The sequence below is a fragment of the Rhineura floridana genome, chromosome 14 (assembly GCF_030035675.1).
Source record: "Rhineura floridana isolate rRhiFlo1 chromosome 14, rRhiFlo1.hap2, whole genome shotgun sequence".
NCBI lineage: Eukaryota > Metazoa > Chordata > Lepidosauria > Squamata > Rhineuridae > Rhineura > Rhineura floridana.
Genome location: NC_084493.1, coordinates 1,162,928 through 1,179,565, shown reverse-complemented (window position 1 = coordinate 1,179,565; position 16,638 = coordinate 1,162,928). Strand labels below are relative to the sequence as shown.

Sequence of the window (16,638 nt, the reverse complement as noted above, 5' to 3'; positions counted from 1 at the left end):
CTTTGTGCGATTCTGCAGTAAATCTGCTGTTGCCAGGAGCTTTGGGTTTTTGGGACTGCACTTTCGGGACAGGCAAAAGGCCATGATGATTTAACGCAAGGGTGGGAATATCTGACCCGCAAGCTTGATATGGCCCTCAAGGGCTTCCTATCTGGCCCCGGGGCCTCTCCTGTTCAGCCCTGCTCAGTTTCTGTGCTGGCTGCAGAGGGAAGGGAAAAGCAGCAAATTGCAGGATCGTTACCCTGGCATGTGGGGCAGAGGGCTTTAACTCTGTTCCCCGCTGCAGTCCCAGTCTGGATTGAGCCCCCCGTGCCCGCAGTTCACATTGCCAGTAAAGGGCTTGTTGAAATGAATGGATCATCATCATCATCATCATCATTATTATTATTATTATTATTATTATTATTATTATTATTTTGGCAATGCAAATTGAAGATGAGAGGGCATTCTGGATTGGGACCGGAACAGAGGGGTGTGTGTGTAAAGGGTTGAACCTCTGCCTCCCACACCAAGGTTCCAGTCCAGATTAAGCACCAGCATCATTGATGTGTGTTCAGTGGATGCTCTTTTTGGCAATGTATATATGTGAAGTGTGTGTGAGAGAGGGATGAGAATGCAGGGATGTGCTAGTGAGTGGATGGGTTGAAATGTGTGGGACGGCCAGGCCCACTTTGGGCTCCAGCCTTGGCCACTTTGGGCATGTGTCCGCGACACAGCCTTTCCCAACCATTGTAGCCCAGCATCATCTACCAACTCCACCAGCCTGAGCCAGCCTGGCTGGTGGTCAGGAATGATGGGAATTGCAGTCCAGCAGCATCTGGGGACCCAAAGGTTGGGAAAGGCTGCCTTAGCATTTTTCCACAAAGGGAAGTGGCCCTCAAAGGGAAGGTTTCCCCACCTGTGTTTTAAAGGGAAAGCAGATATAAAATTTGGAAAAGGAAGTCTTCAAGTGCTTCAAAAAACTTCCTGGTGTCTGTACTATTTTGTATGGCTTTTCTTTTTGGTCATTCTCTATTTTATTGGTTATTATCGGTAAAAGATATAAAAATTAATAACATATTTTTAAATAAAACCATCCTGGTTATTTCTTTACTTTAATTCTGTTACTAATATTTTAAAAAGTTGTCCCACTCTGCCAACGCATTTTCATCGCTCAGAGCGGCCTATAATTAAAACGGCGCTATTGTATACAAATAAGCCAAAAGCATAATAATTATTTGAAAACCCCACAATGGCTCAGCAGATAAAAACATCCTGAAAACAAGGGTCTACCATATATAAAAAGCATCTGCTTGGCACAGCAGATGCTTTTTGGAATGGAAAAGTTTTAACCCATCTGTGAAAAACAATACATGGAGACCAAACTGATCTCAGAGGGTCAAGTATTCCATAATCTGGGTGAAGACACCAACAAGGCTCTTTCCCTTGCCCTGACTAACTGTGCCTGAGCCACACACAGAAGATGAAGAAGAGCCTCTCCAGTAGAGTGAATGCCTGCTGGGGTGGGCGTGGCAGTCCCTGAGGTATCCTGCACCTGCATAGTTTAAGGTTTTAAAGAGAAACTCTTTGCATTATGCCTAGAAGCAAATTGGCACGTAGGCCTTTACTCCCTCAGCTTATGCTAGTCATGCTTTATTCCAAGCTTAGAGTGCTTTATTTTGAACTGACAGTGATGATTAACACTGTGATCTTATACCTAACATGCAATTACAAGCAGACACAGAGTTTCTTATACTGACTAAATGGATTGACTTTTTTAAACAAAATGAATATAGAATTCAAGTCATGTAATCCAGAGGTTCTTTGGATGTACCTGTCATCTTGGCACGACCGGGCAAATATTAGTTCATGGATTGCAGCATCTCAGCCACAGGACAGCAACACAAATTGGCCACAGCTAACTACAGATGTCATTGACCGAAGTACCTTGTGCAGCTGTTACATGCGAAATGAAATATTGGACGATCTGGCTAGGTATGTACCTTGTCTAAGTCAGGGTTGGGGGACCTCTGGCTCTGGACCTATTGCAGCCCCTTCAATATGAACGGAGGCCATTTCTAGCTAACTTTGCCCAGCTACTAATATTTGACATCAGTCAGTTTGATTCGCCCTGTAACTTTCTGCTGCTTTCGTAGGGTTATACTTAAAAGGTTACATATTTATTTTCTGTTGTAAAATGGGCCTTTCCCATCCACCACTGAAATGGGGACCCTGAAGGTTCTTAGGCAGAAAATGGTTCCCCAACTCTCCTCTGTTAATGATCAGCTTCTGCCAACCTTTCCTAGTATTGTTTATTGGTAGAAGTCTCCTTAACGACTTTGAGAAGAGGTCACTGTCTGCTCTGTGTTTTAACTCTGCTTTCTTGGTAGCAATGGGACTTTTGTACCTGTGGAACTAGAAGACTTTGAATCTCTTCTCCAAAGACTGGCTCTCATTGGAGGAGTAATGCAGAATCCGCACCCTGTCCCAGAATATATGTCTGCCAGTGGCTTACATTTCCATGACTGCTTTATCCTTTACTGTTTAGAACATGGGCTGGATCATCTTCTCTACACTTACCTGGACTATTATAGGTAGGGGTCCTTGACCTGAAATGATTTCTGTACACGTATTTGTGGAAGATAAAAATGTTTGCAACCCAGTGAGGCAAGATCCTTAAAGATTAACCCTTATGGGTGCCTGCCTTTCAAGTTGCATGCTGAAGTCAAAACTACTTTGCGGGTTTGGGTAGGTTTTGAAAAACTATGTGAACCTTAGAGTTTCCTTGAGAGCAGGCTTCCTCAACCGGATACCCTCCAGAGATTTTGAACTAGTCCAGGTTGGGGAAGCCTGTTCCAGACCACAGCTTGGAAAAGTTACTTTTTTTGGACTACAACTCCCATCAGCCCACTCCAGTGGCCATGCTGGCTGGGGCTGATGGGAGTTGTAGTTTTAAAAAGTTGCTTTTCCAAGCTCTGTTCCAGACTAAATGTACTTCCCCCACATCAGCCTCTCCCCCCTGTGTTTTCACTGCAAAGAGAACAGAACTGTCTCTTATCTCCCCCACCCTGTTTCCTGCCTCAAACACAAAGGAAGAAACCAGCTTTGTTCTGGGCTCTGCAGCTGGAATCTTGTCTAACCTTGTGACCTAATCGAGTAAAGACAAGAGAGTCCTGCCCAGCGGGGTTTGTGAAGGCAGGTAGCCCTGGTGAAGGGACACGGCTCTGCTACCATCAGTCTCTTTTGCTCCTGCCAGAGCACGTTGCAGGGAAGGGCAGTGGGCCTTCTCACAGTGCAGCTGATGCTAGCCCAACTTCCCACTGACCTGCATTTTGGGAGGGAAGGAAAACTTGTTTTTCCTTTTTATTGTATGAAAAAAATAATTGTATTTTGTTCTTGATTTTGCAGTTTATTTTCTTCAAATTGCCCCATTTTGGATGATAAAACACTACATGAAGCTCACCCTTGGTTTGAATTTTTAGTGCAGTGCCGAGGCATTGCCAGCAACCCTGGAGGTAGGGACCTCTCTTTGTGAATCGCTTCTGGGCCAATGCTTTTGTGCAGTTCTGATGAAAACAGGGAGATTGGTGAGCCAGGCACCATGCCAAGTGAGGCTGTGTTGTGCGTTAAGGGTCAGCTTAGAATCCATTTAGGACTGGCCTTTGTTCTGGATGCTCAGGGGGTGTTTGTGGGCAGAAGCACCTTTCACCATATTGGCTGGTATGTTGGCTTTCTGGCATCCTTAGCTGAGAAGCAGGGACCACCCACTGCCATTCAGCCTGGTAACCTCCAGGGCTATATGTCTGCAATGTGCTTACGCGCGGCTGCCTTTTAATAGTATTTGGGCACTACAAGTAGTCCAGAACTTGGTGGGCTTTGTCATAGGAAGTGAAGCTTTTTTGTCTTTAACTAACTCCTGGTTGCGTTCTGGACCCAACTCGCCCAGGCATTTTAAACATTTTAAATTTAATATTTTAAACCTAATATGGATCTTAATTTATAAACTCAATGGCAATTCTATTTCAGATTTTTATCATGTTTAATGTTTTTATAATTGTACTATATTTTTCACACTTGCTCATATTTTAATTGTGATTTTATTTGTTGTACACCGCCCTGAGAGCTTTCTGCTATAGGGCGGTCTAGAAATGTAATTAAATACATAAATAAATAAAGGGGTGGTGAGTTCTTCTCCAGGTTCCTCTCTCTACAGGATTGTGGTGGTGGGGTGCTAGTTACAAGGGTGCCCCGGCTATGGAACCTTCTGCTCAGGGAAGCCTGGATGACTCTTTGCCCTCTTTTTCTGTCGGGTTGAGCCTTCAGGGAACACTTCACAGGGCGGGAGAGCTGGGTGTGCCATGGGCTGGATATTTGTTTAATCGAGATAGTGTTGTGGCTGATGGTAGAAAAACTGAAACAATGTTAAGCTATTGATGCTCCCTTGTCGGTTGGCCTTTTTAGGTTTTCCTGTGTTTTAACCGTTTTTAATACTGTGTCTTTAAATTGTAATAATGATGAAGGGTGGGTAAGAAATTTAATAATAATAATGTTGTGTGAGTTACTCCTTATTGTCAGCTTCTTGGGAGAAAATATAGGCTGTAAAAATGTTAACTGATGCTATAATTGTTTCCTTTCATGTGCCCCCCCTTCCCCCGCTGCCAGATGTAAAGATGGTTTTTCAGGCTAGTCTGGCAAATGCCCAGATCTTGATTCCCAGCAACCAGGCCAGTGTAAGCACGATGCTGTTGGAAGGCCGGACACTCCTTGCTCTTGCTACCACAATGTACAGCCCTGGAGGTATTGACCAGGTATGCTGTAGAATATTTGCACGTTGTTGATGACCTGCTCCTTAAAGTGGCAGAAAATGTCAAAAAGATGTTTTAAAAGCCATCCATTCAGCAGCATCAGAAAAGCTGGTGCATGTTCTCTTCTCTTGGGTTACTGATAAAGCCTTCTGCCGAATACCAACGAAAACCTGCGGCTTGTGTCAATAAGCCATTCTGTTCCCATTTCCTTGCAACTACATCCAGATGCTTCTTCCTTGTAGGTCTTTCAGAATGGAGACGGAGGAGAGACAGTAGATGCCCAGCTGTTCAGGATGGCCCTTGCTCCGTACCCCAAACTCAGAGCAGCCCTTTTCCCCCAGTACACCTGTCATGGGATCTTGCCTTCCGACATCTCTCTCTACCATCTTGTTCAGGTACAGGTATAGATGTATATTTGTGCCAGTGTAACAAATAAGACCTGGGCATTGCGGTGCTGTAGTCCAGTTAAAGCAGCTACCACTCCACCAGAGCTTATACCAGCAAGACTGGAAAGAGGGTTGTGGTGGGAAATGGGGGAGGCTGCTTTGATTCCCTCTCCTGCGAGAAGATGCTAAGGGTGACCTCTGCAAGGCAATGCCTTGTACCTTCGGGGTATTCTGCAAGCAACATTAATTGTGGGTTGAAAAGGGAGAGGCAGCAGCCTCCAGCTCCAGAGAGCAGCTCCCTAAATACACTGCCACTGCCACAGACAAACAAAAAAGCCTGGGACACCCTCCCACACCTCTGGGCATCCTCCCCCCGCCCCGACCACCATCTTAGTTGTGGCCGCATAGCACGTACTAAAGAGGATGTCTTATCTAGTTGCTAGTTGTGTTTTATAGAATGTGGAAATTTCCCAGGGGTTTTTTTTGTATTTGCTGTTAACCTGTGTTGTAAACCACTTAGAGTTTTGTTTAAATATAAGGAGTACATAAATGGTCCAAATAAATAAATAAATAGACTTGCACAAGTGGGAAGGTGCTTTGCCGCTCACACCACAGCGTGCTACAAGAACACTTCATGGAATTGCTGCTTTGTCCTAGTGCTTCATAATGAAATGCTGCTGTCTTGCCTTGTCCTCTGTGGATAATTTTCTCCTCTCAGCCTATTTGACATACTCTTAGAGATTTTTAAATGTTAGGTAGTTCAGAAATGCTTTTAAATAGATAAAGTTCTCTGGAGCTGCAGTCTGCTCTGTTGGGTATATGCACTGAGACTAAATTCGAATTTGATGTGGAGGATGTTTCATCCCAGAATATTTGGGCCAATGTGTGGTGGCAATTGTACTACATAAAACGTGCTGCATAAAATGTGTGTGCAGTCGAGCTTAGAGTAATGTTTATGCCTCTGAAATTAATGTTGTGTTCTGTTGTTTCAGTCATTAGTTCCATTTGACCCCACTAAATTGTTTGGCTGGCAGTCAGCAAATACACTTGCTGTGACTGGTAGGTAACTTTCATGTTATCTTCTTGTCATGTAAATTCAGAATAAAATACATGTGAGTGGAATCTCCCAGTATGTTCTTCTGTTAAAGAGACATTTCTCTGGGAATTGAGACTTCACATGCTGAGTGGTTTGGCTTCAAGCAGAGTTTCCTTCGATCTCACTGTTGCAGTTGATATTTTGTAGAGTGTTGTGGGGAACATATCAGCCTTAGAGCCTGGTAGGATTGTATTCTTGCCCCCTTGCTGTTTATCTTGTATCTAAATGATATTGACAATGCTTTTATTGCCCCAGACTGTCACTCTTCCACACTTTCAAGGAAATTTGTGCCTTATTTTTTTGCTGGTGATGCAATGTTATTATACTACTAGGACCCAGTCTTAAATTGCTTTTGGTCATGTTTTTTACTACTGTAATTTAAATAACTTACGGGTTACTATCTTTTAAAAAAAAGATTAATTCAATGGTAGTGGCTATTGGGCAGCCAAATTCTTGAACAAGTAAAGAGTTATAAGTACCTTGGGATGCCATATCACCATCCTGCTTCTTGGCTCACACACAAACTTCACACTGTCCTGAAAACCACTGCAAGTCAGACTATGATCCTGTGTTTCTTCTGTGTCAAAGGAGGCCCCTTTAGTTCAGCAGCAATGAATAGTTTACCACACCAGAGTCTCAGCCCTGGTTCTTTATGGGGCTACAATCTGGATCAAGGGTGCCACTAAGCTGTACACAAATCTGTTTGTATGGTGACTTTTACAGGTGTCCAGATAGGTACCAAATGCAGCCATTCAAAAAAAAAACCTGTCTGTGTAGATTTTAAGGCATGGTTGGCTGCTTTAAAACTGTGGATCTGGATCCACATGTACCACAGTGCCAGGATTGTAGTCTAAAACATCTGGAGGGCACCAGGTTGGCAAAGATTGCTCTGGCAAGGAAAAGTGTCCACATGCATACACCCCCCCAGCCATAATTGCTGCTGCTGGTTGTGTAGCTGTTTCAACTGTAATCCTGTGTAGATTGCTGAGATTTCCAGTGACCGCTTGGTTCAGCACCTGAGGAACAGAATTTCCCTTCCCAGAACCCCTTCCTGCACCAGCCCCACTGAAATCCATGGGGCTTGTGTAAAAGGACAGAGCTGTCTTTTGTAACTCTTTTGGTGGGTCTGATCCAGGAGAAGTGCCAGTGGCCAGCTGTGAGGCCAGGTTTCAAGGGCAAGAGCTGTGACTCACTGGCTGGCGTGCAGGAGAAGTGCCAGTAGACTCATCTTTTACAAGCAGGCCTGTGGAGCCTGCTGTTGTTTTTAGTCTGCTCACCATGCTGCTTGTCTCTGTTCTCTCCAGATGTTTGCACGGACCTTCCTCACTTCTCCAGCTCCTCTCTTGTCCATAGATATGCTGTAGTAGAACGCCTGGATTTCTCTTACTACTTGCGCCACGAGCGCCCCTCGTTTGCTTTTGGGACTTTTTTAGTCCAGCAGCTCACAAAGAGCAAAACCCCAAAGCAGCTGTGAGTATTTAAAGAAAGAAATAACGAGTTGGAAAGAGAGCAAGTCATGTTGTTGGTAGGACAAGCGTCATTAAAGTTGGAACTGATTACAAATATTGCTAGCTTTTTGCTGAAAATTGTTTGTACTGCAATAAGGCAACATGTGGTATTTTAGAAATTTGTAATTTGCCTTGTAAGAAGTTGTCCTGAACAATATATAAAATGAGTTTTCAGTACCAGAGGAAAGACAGATTTGAGGCCCAGTCTTTTATCTGCAGGGAGTCCCCTTGGTTTTGGTTCTAAGTATGTGCAGAGTTGGGTCCTTACATTCCATACTCTCTGGTGTTCCAAATGCTGCCTTTCCTTTTCTAGGATTCAGCAAGCAGGCGATGACGCCTATGCTTTGGCCCTCTCCTCCTTTTATGTGCCTTCTGTTGCTGCAGCCTGTGTCTCCTTCTTGGAATTGCTCGGCCTGGACAGCCTCAAACTCCGGGTGGATGTTAAAGCTGCAAATGTGATTTTGAGCTTCATGTCTAGAAGAGAGGAACCTCAACATAACTCTATCAGGCAGTCCTTGGGTAGGACTTCTTTCTACATGTTTTCCATATTTTGTATTTGGTTTTCATTTGGGGGGAGGAGAGGTTATTATTTTATGTGAGCACAAGAACAGAAAGTCCACTTGCCCTTCTGTTACTCAGCGTAAAAGTCCACATCCGCCGTGAAGTCAGGATTGTTATATTTAATCAGTTTAAAGACAGCTTAGCATAGAAAAGCTCTAAGCAATTTACAAAGTAAAACCATAAAATTACAAGACTAGAATACCAATAAAATAAAAATATATACCCATCAATACAAATACAGAATCAAAGTACTAAAAATATTAAGCAGTAAATAATAGAAACATGCCTGAAGAAAAGGCTACTTTTAACTACCTGCCTATGGCCATTTCGAGTGTATCTTGGTCTGATAAAAGGAATTGTTACTGCTTCTTTACAAAATGAAATTCATAATCAGATCGTCTTCACAGAAGGGTGTGAGGCCTGGCTGTACGCTGAGGTAGACAGCATACTGGAAGAACAGTGTTTTTTTTAACTCTGCTGCAGTACATGAAGGTACAATATCAGCACAATGCTTTGCCTGCTCTGCTTTCAGTTGAAAAGTTAACACAGCTGGCAGAGGGAGAAACAACCGCAGCAGAAGAACTCCTTGTCTGCTTGGAGGAAGCCGTGTGGGATAAGATTGAGCACCAGGAGATAAAAAAGTGAGTCAACCGTTTGAGCTCAGTGATACGAATTCGTTATGCAGTCTGTGGCCTTGTGTTGCTTTTTACGAAGGCTGAGAATTAGAACTGGAAGTATTGTTTTAAGTCTGACTTGTGACTTGCGGGACAAAAAAAGGATAGCCTGCACGCTATCTTTCCCCCTTTTTCTTTAACAGGGGATCCCTGCTGGCTCCTTTTTGCAGACAGATCTTGGGTAAAATGCCTCTGTGTTTCCATTGTCTTGTATCTCCACATTCGAGTCAGAGAGCACGGGAACACCAGTGCAGGGAAAGGCAGAGAAGAACACATGAAGGGCCTGGTTGCTAGATTAAGCCAAAGCATCTAGTCCGTCACTAGGTTGCCACTGTGGCCTACCAGATATCTCTTGGACACGAGGGTGGTAACGCTCTCCCACTCATGTTCCCCAGCAACTGGTTTTCACATGCGTATTATGTCACTATCATGACTACGTATAGTCTCGTCCTCCATGAATTTTATCTCCTTTCAAAGCCATCCCATTTGTGGCCATTCCTGCCTCTTATGGTAGCAAATTCCGTCCTTTAACTTGGCGCTGCTTCTGGGTGAAGGATTCCCTCCTCTTTTCTTTTTTTAATCTTCTTTGCTGCCTATAGACACAGCCCCTTTGCTTTTCTGGAATGAAACTTGGGTGAGGGGGATGGGGATGGGGAAGGTTGTCAAGTTCCTGACTCTTTAAGAAGATGTAAGCACAGTGGGGAGGAGAGCCTGGCTGGGAGTCCAGAGTCTGTGAGTTCAAATTGCGCTCGTGTCTCCTGGGTGTCAAGGGCCAGCTAAAGATCACCCCCACAGCAAGCAGCTCAGGGGTCACGTGCCCTGCCACCTGTGCAGCCGTGGGCAAGCTGCAGAGTCCCAAGGAGCCCAGTTGCCCCCAGCTGGCAGTTGCAGACAAGGAAGGGGCTGGCTTGTGCAGCTGTGGCAAGCTGAGCAGGCCCTAGCCAGCTGGGGAGGACTAGCCTCAGAGGGAGGCAATGGTAACCCCCCTCTGAATACCGCTTACCATGAAATCCCTATTCATAGGGTCGCCATAAGTCAGGATCGACTTGAAGGCAGGCCATTTCCATTTTTTACAATGTAGCCTTTCTTTGTAGGACATCTAGCGAGGCAAGAAAGCAGTGGTCTCTGGTGGTCCAGTTTTGCAGGCTCCACAACATCAGGCTGAGCATATCGTACCTGAAAGTGTGTGCTAGATCCAACGAATGGCTGCAGTTCATCATTGAAGCCCAAATGTACAGCTACCAACCCTCTGAGGTAAGGTGCCACCGAGGCAGAGGTGATAAACTGCCATATGTATTTATGTGGAGTTTGGTCTTAGCTTTTGCTGCCTATAGACACAGCCCCTTTGAACAGAAAATATTGTTGAAGTAGGGGAAGAGGTAAGTAAAGTGGTTTCATTTGCTCTGGCAGTGGAAAGACTGGCGTAAATCTATATGGGCTTTAATGTAGTGTAGCGCTCGTTTGTTTACTCCTTTGTTATGACTGATGGGGTCAACACAGTAAACAAGGCTTCCCCAACCTGCTGTCCTCTAGGGTGCTTCAGCCTGCAATTCCCACTCAACACAGACAGCCGTTTGGCGAAGGCTGCAACAAGCCATCGGGTGGGTCCCTTTGGGCTCTTTGTTCCAGGTTTCTGTATGTAGGCACCTTGTTTGTCCTTTCCTTTTCCCCAGGTTCTCCCTGTTCTCCAGGAGTTCCCATCTCCTCTTCAGGACCACTTGAGGCTGGCCTTTGAGAGTTTACAGACCTCGGGCACTCCGTCGGAAGGTCAGGGTGACATCTCCCGCCGGCTGAGGCATGAGCAAAAGCCAAGCAGCAGCAGGCACCCGAATGACCTTTTCCGCACTCTCCTTCTGTGTCAGGAGCAACCGCATCCCTGGCATTACCTTCTGGGTGAAACAGTGAAGCACCATGCTCCCATCCTGAGCATCCTTGCTGCATGCTTCCAGGTAAGAATCCTCGGAAGATTTATTTATTTGATTTCTATCCGGCCCTTCCTCCCAGTAGGAACCCAGGGCAGCAACAAAAGCACTAAAAACACTCTAAAACTTCATAAAAAATATCCTTAAAACAAAACATCCTTAAAAACATATTAAAACAAAACATCTTTAAAAACACTTAAAAAAAAAAAAAGCTTTAAACGCATATTGAAAAGCACTTCCAACACAGACGCAAACTGGGATAAGTTCTCTACAGTACTTAAAAGGCTTGTTGAAAGAGGAAGGTCTTCAGTAGGCAGCAAGAAGATAACAGAGATGGTGTCTGTCTAATATTTAAGGGGAGGGAATTCCAAAGGGTAGGTGCCACTACACTAAAGGTCCGCTTCTTAAGTTGTGCGGAAAGGACCTCCTGATGAGATGGTATCTAGGAGGTCCTTATCTGCTGAGCACAGTGATCGACTGGGTATATAAGATGGTGCCATGCTGCTGTTGCTGCTATTCAGTAGGCCGTGTGCACACCCTTGGTGTGGAATGTGAGAGACTCTAGCAAGCCTGTTCCTCAGCATGGATCATGTTCTCAATTTAATTATTTTGTCCTCCGCACACCTTCTCTCTGCCATGTCCACCCATCTGGCAGGATGCCAGCTTTATCCATTGTCTCTGTGTGTGGATAATAACTTCCTTGGATAGTTCCACCACTGCTGAAGTGACAAATCACATAGAAGGCTCAGTTGAAACCCACGAGTGGGATCTTCCAGACTTGGCCACCCTCTGGCAGTTGCTTCTCAGGAGGCAGAAGATCAGAACCCTTCTTCGTGGCTTTCGGCTCTTTCTGAAGGTAACCCATCGGATATTTCATGGGGACCTGGGCTGTGTCGGTTGCCTGTTGTGGGTGTGCTGGAGACGCCTCCAGTGTGCAGCTCCCGCTTGTTTCACTGGGCCACGCTGAGGCCCCTCTCCGCTTGTGCTTCTTTGCATTTTCCAGAGTGCCTTTGAAGTTAAGTGGAGTCCTACTCATTGTGGGAGTGTGCCAGGGGTCGAGTAGGGAAGGATTTCTTCCAATGGGAAGCTTCAGGAAAGATAGAGACTGCACATGGAGCAGCTCAAATTAACCCTCTGCTCCATGTTAAGGAGGGGAAACTGCCCTATCCTGATCTCTGCTGTAGTTATGCTTTTGGAGTCTCAAGAGCTGGCTTGGGGGATGTTCAATCTTAACAGTGTGTTTTAAAATAAATAAATAAATAGAGTCATGTACTTTGGCAGAACATTCGGCATAAATGTGTGCACTCATTTGTGTTACTTTATTTAGGATTCCCCTTTGTTGACGATTCTGGAGGTGTACGAGTTGTGCATGGACTACAAAAGTTACAGCAAAGCCCAGAGCAAACTCCTTGTGTTCCAAGCCTCTCTTTCGAAAGTAAGCAGCAACTTCCATTTGTGTGATGAAATTTTTAAACAAAATCTTGAATTACACAGGCAGATAGTATCTCTAGGCTAAAATATTCCCTTCTCTTGAGCGTGTGAGGTTTAATTTTACCAGCTGAAGAATAGTTCATCTCTGTGGGTGCACATATCTGCCTGCCCAGCTTCCTCCCTTAGGTGGGTAATTCCCAGTTTCCTACACCTCTGCCGCTTAGGGTGGCTGCTGGTACAAGTTGGCTTAATTTGTAGCAGAGCTGAGGGAGAGGGTTATGGGGGAGGGGGGCGTTTGGGGGCCTGACTGACTTTCAAGATGGTCTTTACACAGCTCCAAGCCTCACATGAAGCACCGCCTCCCATCTTGCCTGTGTCCTGGCTGGAGTCACAGGCCTCATTTCTTCTTGAACTGATGCTACAGCAGTGTCGGACACAGTATGAGCTGGGAAAACTCCTCCAGCTTTTTGCAGATACAGAGACTGTTCTGCCTCACGGTAAGGACAGTTTCCTTTTGTTCCCTGTTGATAATTTGTTCCTCCACGTAATCACTTGATTTTACATTTTGTGAAGAGCTTAATTGGAGCCAGCGCTTCATCCTGAAAGCTGCTTTCAGTACCTGGCTTCACACAGCCTTTGAATGTGAGAGGTGACAGCAAAGCCAACCTTAGCTACCAAATTCATTCTGCCTTTTTAGTAGAATAATTCTAGATGAAAGGTGGTATAAAAACTATTTTAAAAGAAGCAAAGGACAACTATGCCTTCTCATGCAGATCAACAGCTGGAGGGCCAGCCTCTGTCATTTCAGGCAGTAGAGAACATGCAGGTGATGCACAGAGAGGGCAGCGAGTGGCCTTCCCAAGCTTGGGCCTGTACTGAAAGGGATGTGCTTACTTGCAAACCATTTTCTGCTCTACCTGTCCTCCTGGATTCCCATCCTATGCACCTAAAACAAATGATTCCAGGGAGGCCTGCTAATTTTAAAGACAGAAACAGTGAAGCATGTAGATTAAACTAGTGGATTTAAAAAGAAAAACACTTCTGCAAGTTAAAAGGCCTTTGGTTTGGTGTCTCAAAGAAAGCCACATGGATGCCAAGTGAGCCTCCCACAGTTGGGGCTCTGGAGGGAAAGGGCCTGCTCCTCCTCTCTTGTTGCTCATCAAAGGGCCTCAGCAAACACAGGCAGGTTGATACAGTTACCTGTTTGACCCTTCCTAGAAAAGGCTCCCGTGATTAAAGTACAGTTTGTGCCAAAACCAGTTAAGGAGCCATTTCTCTTTTGCATTCTGTTTGTGTCCCTTTTGGACTTAGGGCCAGACATGAAGAAGCTGAGTACCCTCAGCTTCATTCTGAAGGACTCTCCTGTCTCGGTCGATCGTGCCATACTCAGCCGTTACACCCCAGAGAATTTTCAGGACGAGTGCAGAAGAATTCTGGAGGAGTTACAGGAGAGAAGCTCTTTTTCCACCGCACGGGATGTAGCTGAGCTGGCTGAGCTGCCTGTGGACAATGTCGTTATCCAAGAGGTGTGCCAGCTCTTTGACAACTTAATGTGTTGGCTCATTATGTTTCATCTCTAACCATGGCAAAATTAGAATGTGGGATATACCCATTGCCTGTTGAAGCTGGGGGTCAAGAACGGAGTGCTTGCAGCTGCCTGCTCTGGGGCGCAGTGAGAGAACTAGCAAGGGTCCTGGGTTGCAGGCCAGCTGTTGGGGAGGGTGTTTCATAATCAAGGTGCCGTTGCTGAGGACGCCCTCTGTTGGGCCTGTGGGCTTCTCTTCCTGACGGTATTGCAAGGAGGCCTCCCCAGGCAATCTGAGAGTGTGGGGAGAGGTGTTCCCTCAGGTTCATCAGTCTTCAGCCATTCAGGTCGCCTTATGTCAAAGCCATCACCTTGAATGGGGGTCAGAAAGTACCAGACAGACAGTGCAGGCCTCTCAGAGCTGGCACCGCATGGTGCTGAACCGCCAGGCTCATTGGGATTCTGGCAGCCGCATGTCGCACTAGCTTCAGTCTCCAAACAGTTTCCAAGGGAGCCCCACGTAGTCTAAATCGGATGTTACTAGACTGAGCATAGATCACTGCAGGCAGGACATCCATGTCCAGAAACAGCTGCAGCCGGTGAGCCCGTAGTTCAGCTTCATTTGTTGGTCCTCATGATGAGAAGGGGCCGGGAATCCCTTTAATATTTTGTGTGCTTTGCAGGTGCTCCAAAATCTTCACCTCTTGAAACAGATTGGCCATTGGCATCAGAAGCGGACAAGGATCGAGTTTTGGAAAAAGTGCCATGAGAGCTATGTGAGAAATGCCCTCTCAACCCAAGCCGCCTCCAGTTTCTTCTTAGCTCAGGCAGACTTTGTGTCAGAGTCCTTGGATGATGAGAGAACATCTGGCGTTTTGGAGAGGCAACTTCTGCTTACCCTGGGTGGCCACTGGCTATCAAAAAGTGACCCGGTTCCACTTGATGAGCTTGAAAGGATAGAGAAAGAGATCTGGCTTTGCCGCATTGCTCAGCAGACTTTAAACCAGGGCACTGGGCAGGCCAAGCACAGATTCTCTCACCAGATTTCTATAAGTGGTGAACTATCCTTCGACTCTTTGGCCACGGAGTTCTCCTTTTCGACGCTGGCTGCTTTGAACATGCCCAAATACTTGCAGCTTGAGGGTTTGCCTTCCCACAGTGCATTGCAGGCCACGCTTCCTGCGGCTGAATTGGAGGCACTGAATTTTCTGATTGGGCGCCTGCTAGATGAAGGGAGCGTGCATGAGGCCAGCCGGGTGTGCCAGTATTTTAACTTCTATAGTAGAGATGTATTGCTAGTCTTGCATTGCAGAGCACTGGCCTCTGGAGAAGCCGCTCACAGCTGTTTCCACCCAGAGATTCAAGCTGTCCTTGCAGCAAGAGAAAAAGAGGGAAAGAAGGGGGAGAACGGAGGGGAGGACTCTCAGAAGAAACGACTGCAGAGCAGTGAGTAGCACGAGCCCTCAAATGTGTGTGTTTGACAGAAAACCCTCTCCCCTCCTTTGCACTTTATTTCTTTGCCTGCCGTTTGGGGGTGGGACGCGGTGGGGTCAGCAGTGCTGTGCTGTAATGGGAGGACCACGTGGTCATTGCCCTTTCTCTAGAAATACAGGGCTTTCAATCATTGATCGCAAAGTTTTCAAAATTGGTATTATTTTGATTCTTTAAAAATTGAGGGGGGGGAGAGGACGGGGGCTGATCATTTCAAAATCTCTGAGCATTTTGGCCGCTAAGTGCTTCAGAGCTCAGAAGAACAAGAGAGGAACTCAGTTGGTTTTTCCTGAAAATTGTGGCTTGTCATTCCTGGAGAGTTGTCACAGCATGGCCACCTCCAGCCGTGCCTTTTTAAAAAGCAGCCTGCTCTATGAGAAGGTTACTGTCCAGAAGCGTAAATAATATGAGAAACGTTCAGACGTGTGGACTCCAGAAGCAGAATTATTCGCATGGATGAACCCGGGACTCGTCTGGGCCACTGCCTGCACCCCCCTCCCCTCCCACAAATGGGTAACACAGAAAGCATTGTTTTGTTTTGTTACTGTTTATTGTGTCTTTTCTCCCTTTGGATTGTATTGTTTTCTTTGTTGAAAAGAAAAAAGGTCCTCTTTTTAGTAAAGAAAACCCCTTTGCATACATATTTTTTAAAGCGATATGCTTGTCCTTTTCTTTTGAGTCTTGATTTTGTTTTCAGCCTCCAGCCTTGAGTCTTGGTCCTTTGAGGGGGGGGCTGGTCCAGACAGTGAGGTCGTGGGCAGCCTGCAGGCTCTGATAGCAGAGTGTGTCCATGGACGGAACTACTGCCGACAGGTCCTCTGCCTGTTTGAACTGTCCAAGGTGCGTGCAGGTCTGGAACTGGGGAGGGTCAACAATTGTGCTGCAATGGAGAACGCAGAGGGGTCTTTGCCTATCAGCATGGCACTGAGAGCCAGTTTCCAGGTGCGACTTCTCATGATAACGGATGGGAGGCATCCCATGGTATTTTGCAGGAGCTCGGCTGTTCCTTCAGTGAGATCTCTGCCCACGATTCTGAGAAGTTGCTTCGAGTGATCCTGTCATCTCAGCGACCAGACAGGTGCAAAAAAGCCCAGGCATTCATCACCACTCAGGGGCTGGAGCCGGAGATTGTGGCGGCGCTCGTGGCTGAGGAAGTCACACGAGAGCTGCTGGCACCTTCTCAAGGGCACAAAGGCGGTGAGTCCAGCTACGGCTTCTGCTTATTTTTGTGTCTGTCTGGTTTCAAGCAGTTGGTTTATT

At 46.0% G+C, this 16,638-nt stretch overlaps 1 protein-coding gene across 4 annotated transcripts in view; it reads left to right on the top strand.

Annotated features, from left to right (window-relative positions):
• The window catches only part of SPG11 (SPG11 vesicle trafficking associated, spatacsin), a 42,506-nt gene that overhangs the window by 14,894 nt on the left and 10,974 nt on the right, over window positions 1-16,638 (top strand). For 3 of the 4 annotated variants that reach the window (XM_061595655.1, XM_061595654.1, XM_061595653.1), the window contains 18 exons: window positions 1,776-1,974; window positions 2,370-2,573; window positions 3,388-3,494; window positions 4,642-4,787; window positions 5,027-5,179; window positions 6,163-6,229; window positions 7,571-7,736; window positions 8,088-8,293; window positions 8,868-8,976; window positions 10,104-10,263; window positions 10,683-10,958; window positions 11,587-11,787; window positions 12,259-12,366; window positions 12,697-12,859; window positions 13,674-13,888; window positions 14,571-15,333; window positions 16,076-16,218; window positions 16,371-16,575. In XM_061595655.1, coding sequence (XP_061451639.1) covers window positions 1,776-1,974; window positions 2,370-2,573; window positions 3,388-3,494; window positions 4,642-4,787; window positions 5,027-5,179; window positions 6,163-6,229; window positions 7,571-7,736; window positions 8,088-8,293; window positions 8,868-8,976; window positions 10,104-10,263; window positions 10,683-10,958; window positions 11,587-11,787; window positions 12,259-12,366; window positions 12,697-12,859; window positions 13,674-13,888; window positions 14,571-15,333; window positions 16,076-16,218; window positions 16,371-16,575 — 3,591 coding nt within the window. The remainder of the gene's footprint in view (window positions 1-1,775; window positions 1,975-2,369; window positions 2,574-3,387; window positions 3,495-4,641; window positions 4,788-5,026; window positions 5,180-6,162; window positions 6,230-7,570; window positions 7,737-8,087; window positions 8,294-8,867; window positions 8,977-10,103; window positions 10,264-10,682; window positions 10,959-11,586; window positions 11,788-12,258; window positions 12,367-12,696; window positions 12,860-13,673; window positions 13,889-14,570; window positions 15,334-16,075; window positions 16,219-16,370; window positions 16,576-16,638) is intronic. The other variant, XM_061595656.1, reaches the window with a different exon arrangement.